The 14,354-nt window shown below is 43.2% G+C and overlaps 1 protein-coding gene across 10 annotated transcripts in view; it reads left to right on the forward strand.

Moving 5' to 3' along the window:
* Positions 1–14,354, forward strand: part of LOC130272842 (microtubule-associated protein 4-like) — a 168,994-nt gene that overhangs the window by 142,680 nt on the left and 11,960 nt on the right. For 5 of the 10 annotated variants that reach the window (XM_056518794.1, XM_056518797.1, XM_056518798.1 and 2 more), the window contains exons 11-16: positions 6,622–6,725; positions 7,157–7,372; positions 8,775–8,937; positions 10,013–10,075; positions 10,837–11,186; positions 13,091–13,183. In XM_056518794.1, coding sequence (XP_056374769.1) covers positions 6,622–6,725; positions 7,157–7,372; positions 8,775–8,937; positions 10,013–10,075; positions 10,837–11,186; positions 13,091–13,183 — 989 coding nt within the window. Of the gene's footprint in view, positions 1–6,621; positions 6,726–7,156; positions 7,373–8,774; positions 8,938–10,012; positions 10,076–10,836; positions 11,187–12,279; positions 12,417–13,090; positions 13,184–14,354 lie in introns of all 10 variants that reach the window. The other 5 variants (XR_008843761.1, XR_008843760.1, XR_008843759.1 and 2 more) reach the window with 3 other exon arrangements.

The raw sequence follows: 14,354 nt of genomic DNA on the forward strand, positions 1-14,354 counted from the left end.
CAGAAGGCATCTTGGAGCTGTCATTACCAACAGATTTTTCAAGTATTAAATAAATATCAGGAAGTGTCTAATACTTTTTTTTTTTTCTGTATCTTTTCACATTATATTTTTTAGTTGACTATGCTACAGGGGCTTTAAAGTTAATGTAGTTCATAATATTGTCTACCTGTGTTTCATGGTGGTCTCGCAATTGTTCTGTGATTTTTGCCCTAAGGTTTATATTTAATAGCATACGTACTGTCTCCGTTTTTTCCAGGTTGAAGTGTGGCTTGAGACATTTAATCACTAGTCAGGTGATTAGAGGGAGCCTGTCTGCTTCAGTGGGTCGAGCAACCGCTGGGTGGGAGGGTCATTCTGTTTTTGCAACAGCTGGAGGCACTATGGTCAGAAAACACTATTTTGCATTGAAGAGCTCACAGTTGTGTTTCAGTGGGTGGGGTGGCTTATGTGTGGGAGGGAGAAAAGTGACCTCAAACTTAATAACAAAAAAAAGATGGGATTTGTAGTTTGAGGGAGGAAACTCAAACAGGAAATAGCCAGTTCACAAAAGGAGAGCCTCAGCTTTATGTTAATCTCACAACATAGCCATTTAGCCTCAAAAGTGCAGATCCTTCCTAAGCATGTCCATTACTGTCTGGCAGGTAAGTACTAAATTCGCCTTTATAGTGGAGAACCCGTTAAATTCCTGATCTTTTTAGTTTATTTTTGTTGTTTTTTTTGGAGTTCTTGGGTTGTTACCAACATCTGGGAAAATTTTATGTCAATAGAACCTGAAATTTTTAGTGAGAAAAATGTTGACGGGTTCAATACTTATTTCAACCACTGTGTGTAATTATGGTTACTAAATTATAATTTTAAATTAAATCATTATTTATTATTGATAATGATGAGGATGATAACAATAATGCAAAATAATACAAATATATTTGTGTATTAATATATATTTTTATAAAAATTTTAATATTTTTTTAATTTTAAATTTATAAATTTTTATTACATAAAAAAAATTGTGTGTGTGTGTATATAATACAAAATTTTAAAACTTCAATGAAAAAAAACGAAAGAAAAAAAAACCTTGAGATTTCTAGAATTGCGTATTTAAATGCGACTCTCGGGGATAAGACAGATAACGAGAAATTTATTTGTGGCCTCTGAATTTTGAGGAGAAATATTCAGAAATGTAAATTTTTACAGATAAATCCCCTTTTATTTCCTGTGAAATGATTTTCAGCATAGAATTTATTTTTGGTTCCCATCTGTCATAGAGGAGAAAATGCGGTAAAGATTAGAGCAGATTACGGAGCCTCCTCTCTAATCTACTGTAGACGTGGAGAATTCACATGATAGGACGGGCGCTCTTGGTATTTTACATAGTCACTATAAATGTGTTTTTTTTTTTTTTCTCTCCCCCTGTGGAGCATAGAGAAGCTGATAAGTACTGGAAGGATTGAGATTTTTAGGTAATTTATAAATCTGTTTTAACTTTCTAACGCCAGTTGATAATAAAAAAAAAAGTTATCCACCGGTGTACCCCTTTAAATCAAAAACTGCAACTCCCATCATGTGCTGACAAACCACCTTCAGCTGTCTGGGCATGATGGCATTTGTAGTTGTCCAATAGCTGAAAAACCACAGGTTGAACAATATAGTGATGGAAGTTAAGAGAACAGATCATCTTAAAGGGGAACACACATTCTGAAACAACAACCCACCCCGATTTGCTCTACCACGCCTCCCCCCGCCTTTTCTCACCCATAGCGGGACTTCTTGATGGGCCGTAAAAGCCGTGAACCTAAAGTTCCATTGACTGCCAGGGTGTGATGAGTTGTAGTTATGCCAACACTTGAGGAGCAGGAGTATCGGGCCTGACCTGTCATGGAGCATTGTTGTGAGGACACGGATCATTCAGGGACAGCTATTACTGAAGTGGCCGTGGCCTCAATCCGGATTAAACCTCTGCCGGGGATTGGTAGGAAAACAAGAATAAATGGTTCATGATTTGCTTTTTAGCCTCTTACATAAATTGCAGCTTTAGTGGCACGCAGCGTGCAGATGCTCCAGGGCGGGTCCATGTCCGATTCCTTCACCATTTTTTTTTTTTCTGCAGAAATATTTTGGAAAAATGCTTTATTTTGCGGGATGAAGCCTGCAGTGTAAAGAATGGCTTCAGTGTACAGAACAATGCTTACCCCAGATCTGTCACACAGGTGGATGTAGAGGTTTATGAACAAAGATAATCGGTCATTGAAAAAAAACTTCAGACACATTATAGACCTATCAAAAGTTTAGATTAGCTGCTGCGCTGGTTCTGAGACCCTGACCGATCACTAGCACAATCCAGGTGATGTAGGGTGACAGACTATAGTAAGTCTATTGAGCCGTATCCTTCAATGAGCAGCAAGCTGAGAAGAGAAGCAACTCGGGCAGCACTTCTCTTGTGTCGTTTTAGTGATTGGTGAAGTAATGTAATGTATGTACACAGTGACTTCACCTGCAGAATAGTGAGTACAGCACTGGAGTATAATACAGGATATAACTCGGGATCAGTACAGGATAAGTAATGTATTGTATGTACACAGTGACCTCACCAGCAGAATAGTGAGTACAGCTCTGGAGTATAATACAGGATATAACTCGGGATCAGTACAGGATAAGTAATGTATTGTATGTACACAGTGACCTCACCAGCAGAATAGTGAGTACAGCTCTGGAGTATAATACAGGATATAACTCGGGATCAGTACAGGATAAAAAATGTAATGTATGTACACAGTGACCTCACCAGCAGAATAGTGAGTGCAGCTCTGGAGTATAATACAGGATATAACTCAGGATCAGTACAGGATCAGTAATGTAATGTATGTACACAGTGACCTCACCAGCAGAATAGTGAGTACAGCTCTGGAGTATAATACAGGATATAACTCAGGATCAGTACAGGATAAGTAATGTAATGTATGTACACAGTGATCTCACCAGCAGAATAGTGAGTACAGCTCTAGTGTATAATACAGGATATAACTCAGGATCAGTACAGGATCAGTAATGTAATGTATGTACACAGTGACCTCACCAGCAGAATAGTGAGTGCAGCTCTGAGATATAATACAGGATATAACTCAGGATCAGTACAGGATCAGTAATGTAATGTATGTACACAGTGACCTCACCAGCAGAATAGTGAGTGCAACTCTGGAGTATACATGGTGTTTACCTTGCCACCATATGTGGAGTATACATGGTGTTTACCTTGCCACCATATGTGGAGTATACATGGTCTGTACCTTGCCACCATATGTGGAGTATACATGGTCTGTACCTTGCCACTATATGTGGAGTATACATGGTCTGTACCTTGCCATTATATGTGGAGTATACATGGTCTGTACCTTGCCACTATATGTGGAGTATACATGGTCTGTACCTTGCTGTCATATATGTGGAGTATACATGGTCTGTACCTTGCCACTATATGTGGAGTATACATGGTCTGTACCTTGCTGTCATATATGTGGAGTATACATGGTCTGTACCTTGCTGTCATATGTGGAGTATACATGGTCTGTACCTTGCCATTATATGTGGAGTATACATGGTCTGTACCTTGCCACCATATGTGGAGTATACATGGTCTGTACCTTGCTGTCATATATGTGGAGTATACATTGTCTGTACCTTGCTGTCATATATGTGGAGTATACATGGTCTGTACCTTGCCACTATATGTGGAGTATACATGGTCTGTACCTTGCCATTATATGTGGAGTATACATGGTCTGTACCTTGCCACTATATGTGGAGTATACATGGTCTGTACCTTGCTGTCATATATGTGGAGTATACATGGTCTGTACCTTGCTGTCATATGTGGAGTATACATGGTCTGTACCTTGCCATTATATGTGGAGTATACATGGTCTGTACCTTGCCACCATATGTGGAGTATACATGGTCTGTACCTTGCTGTCATATATGTGGAGTATACATTGTCTGTACCTTGCTGTCATATATGTGGAGTATACATGGTCTGTACCTTGCTGTCATATATGTGGAGTATACATGGTCTGTACCTTGCTACCATATGTGGAGTATACATGGTCTGTACCTTGCCACCATATGTGGAGTATACATGGTCTGTACCTTGCCACCATATGTGGAGTATACATGGTCTGTACCTTGCCATTATATGTGGAGTATACATGGTCTGTACCTTGCTGTCATATGTGGAGTATACATGGTCTGTACCTTGCTGTCATATGTGGAGTATACATGGTCTGTACCTTGCCATTATATGTGGAGTATACATGGTCTGTACCTTGCCACTATATGTGGAGTATACATGGTCTGTACCTTGCTGTCATATATGTGGAGTATACATGGTCTGTACCTTGCCACCATATGTGGAGTATACATGGTCTGTACCTTGCCACCATATGTGGAGTATACATGGTCTGTACCTTGCCACCATATGTGGAGTATACATGGTCTGTACCTTGCCACCATATGTGGAGTATACATGGTCTGTACCTTGCCACCATATGTGGAGTATACATGGTCTGTACCTTGCCACCATATGTGGAGTATACATGGTCTGTACCTTGCCACTATATGTGGAGTATACATGGTTTGTACCTTGCCACTATATGTGGAGTATACATGGTTTGTACCTTGCTGTCATATATGTGGAGTATACATGGTTTGTACCTTGCTGTCATATATGTGAAGTATACATGGTCTGTACCTTGCCACCATATGTGGAGTATACATGGTTTGTACCTTGCCACTATATGTGGAGTATACATGGTCTGTACCTTGCCACCATATGTGGAGTATACATGGTCTGTACCTTGCTGTCATATATGTGGAGTATACATGGTCTGTACCTTGCTGTCATATGTGTGGAGTATACATGGTTTGTACCTTGCCGTCATATGTGGAGTATACATGGTCTGTACCTTGCCATTATATGTGGAGTATACATGGTCTGTACCTTGCCACCATATGTGGAGTATACATGGTCTGTACCTTGCTGTCATATATGTGGAGTATACATGGTTTGTACCTTGCCATTATATGTGGAGTATACATGGTCTGTACCTTGCCACCATATGTGGAGTATACATGGTCTGTACCTTGCTGTCATATATGTGGAGTATACATGGTCTGTACCTTGCCACCATATGTGGAGTATACATGGTCTGTACGTTGCTGTCATATATGTGGAGTATACATGGTTTGTACCTTGCTATCATATATGTGGAGTATACATGGTCTGTACCTTGCCACCATATGTGGAGTATACATGGTTTGTACCTTGCAGATCTGATGGGGTAGGTGATCTCTCACTGACCTGAGCTGTGAAGGGGAATGAATAGATAGTGACAGTCTTCACCGCGCTCACTGCTGCAGCCATCCGGGGAATGTTCATTCTTCTGTATACTTATACCTGTTATAATGCGGACGGGGGTGGGGGAATCTTTATGGAAGACTTTACATTATATAACAGTTGTTATGAAGGACATGTGGAGCAGGTTTAGGACATTTTATTCTGCTGTGTTTAAAGAATCAAAAGTTTTTGGTCTAAAACATTTGATGTGTATGTTGCAAAGATCATTACCAAAGGTTTTCCAGAAATGTGGATAGAGGTTTGAGCCGCGTCGTGATGAGGCTGCAGCCTCCCTATTCACAGCCTCCTTCTACTGCACTAAATTCTTCCCATTATCTAGAAGTACAGAGTAAGTTTTAGAGAATTTCTTGTGGTGATTTTCTGTGTTTCTTTTCTAATTCTTATTGGTCTGGTTTGCTGTGTGAGATCTCACTGCTGTGTTTTGCATGTCTAGGATGTTTGTTATATTAATATTAATATTTTAGATTGTGCTAATTCACTCACAGCCACCATACAATAAATGAGATATTAAGGTATTGTCCACCTCATATAGGACTACATAAATGTCAGTTAGGATCAGTACAGGATAAGTCATGTAATGTATATACACAGTGACCTCACCAGCAGAATAGTGAGTACAGCTCTGGAGTATAATACAGGATATAACTCAGGATCAGTACAGGATATGTAATGTAATGTATGTACACAGTGATCCCACCAGCAGAATAGTGAGTGCAGCTCTGGGGTATAATACAGGATATAACTCAGGATCAGTACAGGATAAGTAATGTAATGTATGTACACAGTGACCTCACCAGCAGAATAGTGAGTGCAGCTCTGGGGTATAATACAGGATATAACTCAGGATCAGTACAGGATAAGTAATGTAATGTATGTACACAGTGATCCCACCAGCAGAATAGTGAGTACAGCTCTGGAGTATAATACAGGATATAACTCAGGATCAGTACAGGATAAGTAATGTAATGTATGTACACAGTGACTTCACCAGCAGAATAGTGAGTGCAGCTCTGGGGTATAATACAGGATATAACTCAGGATCAGTACAGGATAAGTCATGTAATGTATGTACACAGTGATCTCACCAGCAGAATAGTGAGTACAGCTCTGGAGTATAATTCAGGATATAACTCAGGATCAGTAAGGTCACTCATTTATTAATCTTTATAATATGATCTTGCGCCGATTTTTAATCTGTTAAATCCATCTTTCAGGTAAAACAGAAGCAGCCGCCGCACCAGAAGAAGTTACAGCAGGAAGTGACATCTCTGCTCCACCGACCAAGGAGCTCCCTGCAAGTCCTGAGAAGAAGGTGAAGGTAAAGGACCTTGGCGTATTTCCAGCTCTTCTTGTTTTTCGGTTTCTGGCAGGTCTGATCCAGAGTGATCTTGTCTCGGCAGTGATGGCTCGCTCATCCAATCGGGACCTCCGTAACGTCCTGCCTTAGCCAGTTGTTGGCTGAGTGGGTCGTCACTGCTGAGGCAAGTTTGTCACTGAAGCTGCAGGTTGGAGTTCTCAACAGAGATAACTGGGCCCCATTCAGAAGACCGTGGAGGGTCCCATGAGTCGGACCCCCCCACACCATTGTAATGGGTTTAGTTTGGGTGAACCCTTTTCCTTTTAAACCTAGAAATAACCATGTCTTCTGCCCTAAAACATCATTAAGTGCAATAGTTTGAAGCTCTTGAATTTATTACACTGTATTTGCTCTTGTGTGTTTTTAACCTCCTTTTTATTTTTAATATAAAGGCTATAGCAGCCACCCCATCCAAATCTGCTGCCACCCCTAAGAGCAAACCCCTTGCTGCTGCCAGCCCCAGGAAACCGCTTTCTGCAACACCCACCCAGCCTAAGAAGCCCAGCACCCCGGCTCCAGCCACCCTCAACACCACCACCCCAAAGCGCCCCCTGGGGAGTGCAACGAAAACTACAACACCTAAAGACACAAAAGAGGCAAAGCCTAAGGTAAGAAGAGAGGTAAAGGATTGTCGATTAACGGGGTCTGGTAGGAGTTGTAATTTTGCAGCTACTGGATAACCGTTGGGGAGCATGAACATGAAGTCTCTGAGGGTCCGATTCCAGGGGTCATTCTGTAACAACTGGAGAGCTACACAGGGTGGGGAATACTGATGTAATGGAATGTACAGCTGCAGGTTCTTGATCTGTGAGACAGGACAAGAGTCACCAATTCTGAGACATCAGACTGCACTGTGGTGCAAAACAACGTATCCCCTATACAAAGGATTGAATAAGTGTCTGATTGCAGGGGGTACAACCGCTAGGATTCAACTCCCCCCCCCCCCCCCCCCCCCGATCTCCTGCGCAACTCTCCTGAACAATTTCTGTGCAAAGATGGTCAACCCCCGCACTGGTGTCCGACATGATCCCTCTATGTATCTCTATGGGAGAGTTGAAAGTTCACAAATGGTGTATCTCTGGCTCTACCATAGAGATGCCTAGAGGGGGCGTGTAGAACACTGCTTCATGTGTGGACCGATACTGGGGACAGCAGATGCACTGTACAGGAGATATGGGGGTCCCAGCAGGCAGATTTCTCACGATCAAACACTTCATCTTCTATCCTCCTGGGTATGGGAAAAATTGTCTTGCACCACAGTGCTCCTGTAAGCATCACACCAGGTAGAGCCTCCTAACCCATTCAGAAGGTAATGAGAGAGATATGTAGAGCAATGGAAGAATCACTGGGATGCAATGCAGTGACCAAAATAAATTGTAATAATAATCATCCTTACAACCTTTCCTGATCTAGCAGATAACAAGTGATTTTCTGCAGAGGTTTCCAATGCCCTGGATGCCCCATGTCGGGTCTGTGCTTCTAGATTTAGTACCTGCATTGTTACATCCCTGCAGGAGAACCTCTGGTTTCCTATGGAAAGTCCTTCTCCTGCTTTATTCAGAATCTGTGTCCGGCTGCTTGTAGAGCTGCTGCGGCCATCTGCCGTTATTAATGCGACAATAGAGCCTTAAGAGCGCGGCCCACCAGATATTTACCCTTCACACCAGCCTTTTACATCTGCATTCAGGTCAGTAGATATGGAATAAATAGCAGCAGAGATGGATTCTGCATATTGGATGTTGGTGGTCTTCTGTGCTGAACCTTCAATCCTGAATGAATAAAGTGGATGAGTGCAGCTGTCTGCCCCCGATCTCTGCTCATTTGTACACAGCAAAGACTGCCCCCGATCTGTGAGCATCTGTCCACAATGCAGTCCGCCCCCAATCCATCCACTGCCCGAATACTGGATATTATAGGGGCACACAGTGTCTATGTGCTATTTAATCTATAGAAACTCTTTTTTTTTGTTTTGTAAATCTAATACATTTTTTTTGTTTCTTTTACTGATAGAGTCCAGTGAAGACCCCAGAAAGGAAGCCCCTGATCTCTGCGACCACCCCTCGCTCTGCTGTGAAGGCCAGCCCAGCGGCTTCCAAACCAATTACCTCTTCAGCTGCAAATACTACAGGAACGTCTGCGCCCAAACCCAACCTCACCCCAAAACGACCAACTTGTAAGTTGCAACTTTGTAATTCGACAAAACAATCTACACATGAAGGGGGCTGTATTTATAATAATTGGAAATGGAACTGGGGATAACATGAAAACATGTAATGACTTGGGTTTACTAGTGACCAGTTTACTAATGGCTCTAGGCTAGCAGGGGGGTTACCCATTAAGGTTATTTTCATGTGGCAGAAAATGAGCGGAATTTCTGCTTGGAAAAATGTACTTCTTTCTGCAGCACTAGGACTTGGAAATGCGCTGTCTCCATAGATGACAATCAATTTCCTAGCAGAATCAGCAAAAACATTAAATGGTTGTGTTTCATCAGTTGCCAGAATCAAGATGTTTCTGCCGCAGAAATTACTGTGTTTACAGCGCATCGGAATCCTATTGAAACTAATGGAATGCAGTGGAATTTTCAAGGAGAATATTCCTGCGGAATTCTGCTTCGAAATTCAGCCATGTGAAGATAAATATATTCACAAGCACAAGATATGTTGCAGGATTTTCTGCAACTGTTCCCTATAACTGAATAAGGTTTGCAGTAATCCGTGCATCTGATCGAAGGTCTCTGCATGGAAATTATTTTCTTGTTGCAGAAATAGCTGCACAAAAACTGCAGCCTGTAAGGCCCCGTTTGCTCTATGGAGAATCTGCAAGGAGTTCCATGCAGATTTTGCCTTGCCGCATCCTTTCTGGGAATTCAGCTGCTCAGTTCACACGTTGTAGCAGAACTTCTAATGTGAAATTGGATTTTGGCAGAAGATTTGACATGTTCAGTCTTCCTACCGAAATCTGCCAGAGGTCCTGATTGGCAACGGATCATTTCATACAGTGCAAATCCACTGAGGAATTCAGGGGGTAAAATGTCCTCAGTGTGAACAATACCCTAAGTGTAACCTGGTGTTTCCCAACCAGGGTGCCTCCAGCTGTTGCACAACTACAACTCCGTGTGCCTGGACAGCCTTTGGCTGGGAGTTGTAATTTTGCAACAGATGGAGGCACCTGGTGGGAAACACTGTAGTAACCTAATGTGCCAAGAAAGTTGCATGGATTGTTCCTGGAATTTCGTTTTGTTACAGCTCTGAAGAATGACGTGAAGGCGACAGAAGTCAAGAAGACAAGTTCAGCAAAGTCCCCTACTGGTAAGTTGTCCTAACCCCGAAGAATATGCTGAGGATATGCAGTGCACTATGCAGGTAGGAATAGACTGGGCAATTGAAGTGTTAGTCTGTTGACAAAAACTTATCCCCTATACACAGGATAGGGTCTGATCGCAGGGGGTCCGACCGCTGAAACCCCCTGTGATCTTCTACCTGGTGCCCACTGTCAGTAACTGTGTCGACCACCGCACAGAGCGGTGACCAACACACCCCCTCCTTGCATATCTATGTGAGAGCTGGGGATACAGCGCTCCTGTGTCTCTGGCATTCCCATAGAGATGCATGAAGGGAGTGTGTCGACCACCGCTCTGTGCACGAGGAATGTGGGGGTGGGAGGCTTTCCTAGCGGTCAGACCTGAGTTCCTCTTTAAAATTATTTGAAACACTCAAAATTTTACAGAAATTTACATGGGCCTACTTGGATTCAGTATACCAATGACCAATGATCAGATGACCAATCCTTAGGAGAAACTATTTGTTATTTTTATTTCTAATTGTCCTTGATCTTCAGTACCAGGCACAGCCAGTACCGTATGTATGGTGCAATGCTTTTGTAAACAGTGATGGGGTCTGTAAGGGGCCAGGGTACTCCAGCCATCCTTGAGCCAGACCCCCAACCAATCCAATACTGATACCATGTCCTAAACCATTAACCCTTAGTAACATAAAGCTGGCAACCCCCCCCCATTTTCACTGCAATACATTTGGGTTTCTGAATTTATCCTTTTCTCTTACTACTGCAGATTTAAGTCGCCCCAAATCTGTTCCAGCCGACCTAGCAAAGAGCAATGGAGCTGCTCCAACCAGCCCCGGCCCAGCCCCCAGCCGCCCAAAGACAAGCAGACCAGCTGCTTCTAAACCTCTTACTGGTCCAAGTGCTACTTTAGATGTCAAGAAACTGCCTGCTGCCCGCCCGGCCCCGCTAAGCCGATCCAGCACAGCCCCGGCCAGTAAGCCTTCTAGTGCACTGGCTGCCAGCAAACCATCTGCGGCCCCCAAACAGCCTCGTCCAGCAACAGCTCCAGACCTGAAGAACGTGCGCTCCAAGATAGGATCCACAGACAACCTGAAGCATCAGCCTGGAGGAGGGAAGGTGAGGGGCAGGGATGTCCTGTCTGTGATGTTACAATCTGTACATTGTGCCTCTCCCTCTCATGTCATTTGTCACGGCTGCCGAATTGATTGTTGCCCAGTTTTTTGTTCAGGTTCAGAGTTCTTGGAGCGGGGGTAGGGACAATAAGACACGACTGGGAGTAATAGTCATCACTGATCGCACGCTGAGGATGAGGATTACAATTTATATACAGCTCTGAAGTATTATACAGGATACAACTCAGGATCAGTACAGGATAAGTAATGTAATGTATGTACACAGTGACCTTACCAGCAGAATAGGGAGTACAGCTCTGGGGTATAATACAGGATATAACTCAGGATCAGTACAGGATAAGTAATGTATGTACACAGTGACCCCACCAGCAGAATAGTGAGTACAGCTCTGGGGTATAATACAGGATATAATCAGGATCAGTACAGGATAAGTAATGTAATGTATGTACACAGTGATGTCACCAGCAGAACAGTGAGTGCAGCTCTGGAGTATAATACAGGATATAATCAGGATCAGTACAGGATAAGTAATGTAATGTATGTACACAGTGACCTCACCAGCAGAATAGTGAGTACAGCTCTGGAGTATAATACAGGATATAATCAGGATCAGTACAGGATAAGTAATGTAATGTATGTACACAGTGATCTCACCAGCAGAATAGTGAGTACAGCTCTGGAGTATAATACAGGATATAACTAAGGATCAGTACAGGATAAGTAATATAATGTATGTACACAGTGACCTCACCAGCAGAATAGTGAGTACAGCTCTGGAGTATAATACAGGATATAACTCAGGATCAGTACAGGATAAGTAATGTAATATATGTACACAGTGACCTCACCAGCAGAATAGTGAGTGCAGCTCTGGAGTATAATACAGGATATAACTCAGGATATTCTGCTCGGTAAATTGTCGGCTCTTTGGCTGCATCACAATAGATCTGGACCAGCAGAACAATACACGTGAACTCCCAGTCTGTAATGGAAAACCACTAAAGGACAGAAGACAGCTGTGACTTATCTATTGTCTTAATGCTGAATTGTAAACCATATTACATTTTCACCCCCAGCAGGCAAAAGTAGAGAAAAACACCTCTGCCCCGCCAGCACAGTCCGAAAACCTGTCCCTGCCCCAGGCGCCACTAAAACAGCCAGCACTAAGCCGGCAGACCCTAAAGAGACTGCGCAAAAGCAAAGCAATGGGAAAGTGAGTGTTCAGTGAGCGTCTCTCCTCCTCGTCACTTCTATCTTAACCTTAGTGATCTGTCACTTTCCTCCCTTCCTCACTCCAGTAACCTGTAACCTGTCGTGTTATATCTGCCTTATACTCCTCCTGTAAGATTACTAACATACTAGTGTACATAGGAATAGGTAAGTATGGTGCGATAGATCACTGGAAATGGACGTTTATGTAGATGATCTACTTCCTCCATTGTAGGATAAGGACTGACTTGTTCTCCCTGGTCACTGAGGCCCAAGCTGCAACATTTGAAGGGGCTTTTCTTCACACATTATGGCATCCATTTATATACACTTGCTCTGGGTCCATAACTCATGACCCAGGTGTCCATGGCTACAACTGCAGATTGCTAGGATTGGCATTAATATGGGGGGTGGTCTGTAAACCTGGCATGGATCTCATTGGGTTTGACTTGGATTTGCAGCAGGATGTTTCTCCCTCTGACATTGGTGGCCATAGAACGTACTGAAGGGCGGTCTCCTCTGTAGCTGCGCTCATCCCCCGCTTCATGTTTTTTCTTCCCCCACCGTCATTCACGTAACACTGTCCTGTTGTGTCCTTGTGTCACTGTCACTTTGCTAACCGTGCCTTTCCACTTCTGTGTCTTGTTTTATTTTTTTCCCCATCCTGTCACGCTCCAGGTCCAGATAGTCTCCAAAAAAGTCAACTACAGCCATGTTCAGTCCAAGTGTGGCTCCAAGGACAATATTAAGCATGTCCCAGGTGGTGGGAATGTAAGTATGGCTGCCGGAGTCGTGTCGCTTCATTGTGAGCCTTTTAATCTCCATTTGTGTCTTACGTGTCTATTACTTCTGCTCCATGAACTAACTGTGTCTGTGTTGGTGGGGTCAGGGTTTAATGCTGGGGATTGATTTCCGCTTGTTATGGAGAGACTTCAAATCCCTTCAAATCGCACTACCCCCCCCCCCCACCCCCCCCAAATGAACCATATCCATTCATAATGGAGTTTAACCATTCCCAAATCAGGCCAAAGTTGTCCGCTGCACCTGTGGCAGAGACTGGCATCACAGCTGCGTTGTTACCTGGTTTGATTGTTCACCACACTTGGTTTTAAAGGGATGTCCCCATTTCCTTCCACTTTTTTCCATCACGGACTTTTTGCAGTGGTCGTCAGGAAAGCCGAAAGCAGCAGAAGCGGGGAGGTTACAAAATTTGTGACTTTAATGTGAGTTGTGCTAACAGTGTAGCCTGTAATATAGATATTGAGGGATCATGAAAAGGAGTAGGGAGAGAAGCGCTCATCTCCCCAATCTGTGTCGGAGATCTGGATGGACTCATAGACTTACATTATAAGTCACATGGTGAAGAATCTTAAAGCTGTGTCAGATACAAAGTTATGCAACTTTCTCATTCTGAGTGTTATATCATGGTTTCTCAACCTTTTGCAAAACTACAACTCCCACCCCTTCAACTGTCACGCTATGATGGTAGTTGTGTTGTTGTCAACAGACTCTCTCCTAGGACTGTATCCACCTTTTTCAGCCCACCGAATCACCTGAAAGCTGAACTAATTTATGCAGGAAAAGTCATCAACTGCACGAGCCGTGAAGTTCGTGACGAATTGAACTTACTGTAAGTTCGCTCATCTCTAATCATAGAGCTAGCAGGAAGTCATATCTTTACCTCAGCTCCTGGAAGAATACGAGTGTTCAGGAAGTCTTATGGTTACCTCAGCTCCTGCAAGAATGCGAGTGAGCAGGAAGTCATATGGTTGCCACAGGTCCTGTAAAAATCATAGAGCGAGTAGGAATTCATATAGTTACCACACAGCTCCTGCAAGAATCCGAGCAACCAGGAAGTCTTATGGTTACCACAGGTCTAGCGTAAAGAGCACAAAAGACACAGAGCTCTCCCCTGTGTGAAAACAGAGTTCCATCTTACTTC

The sequence above is a fragment of the Hyla sarda genome, chromosome 5 (genome assembly GCF_029499605.1).
Source record: "Hyla sarda isolate aHylSar1 chromosome 5, aHylSar1.hap1, whole genome shotgun sequence".
Classification (NCBI taxonomy): domain Eukaryota; kingdom Metazoa; phylum Chordata; class Amphibia; order Anura; family Hylidae; genus Hyla; species Hyla sarda.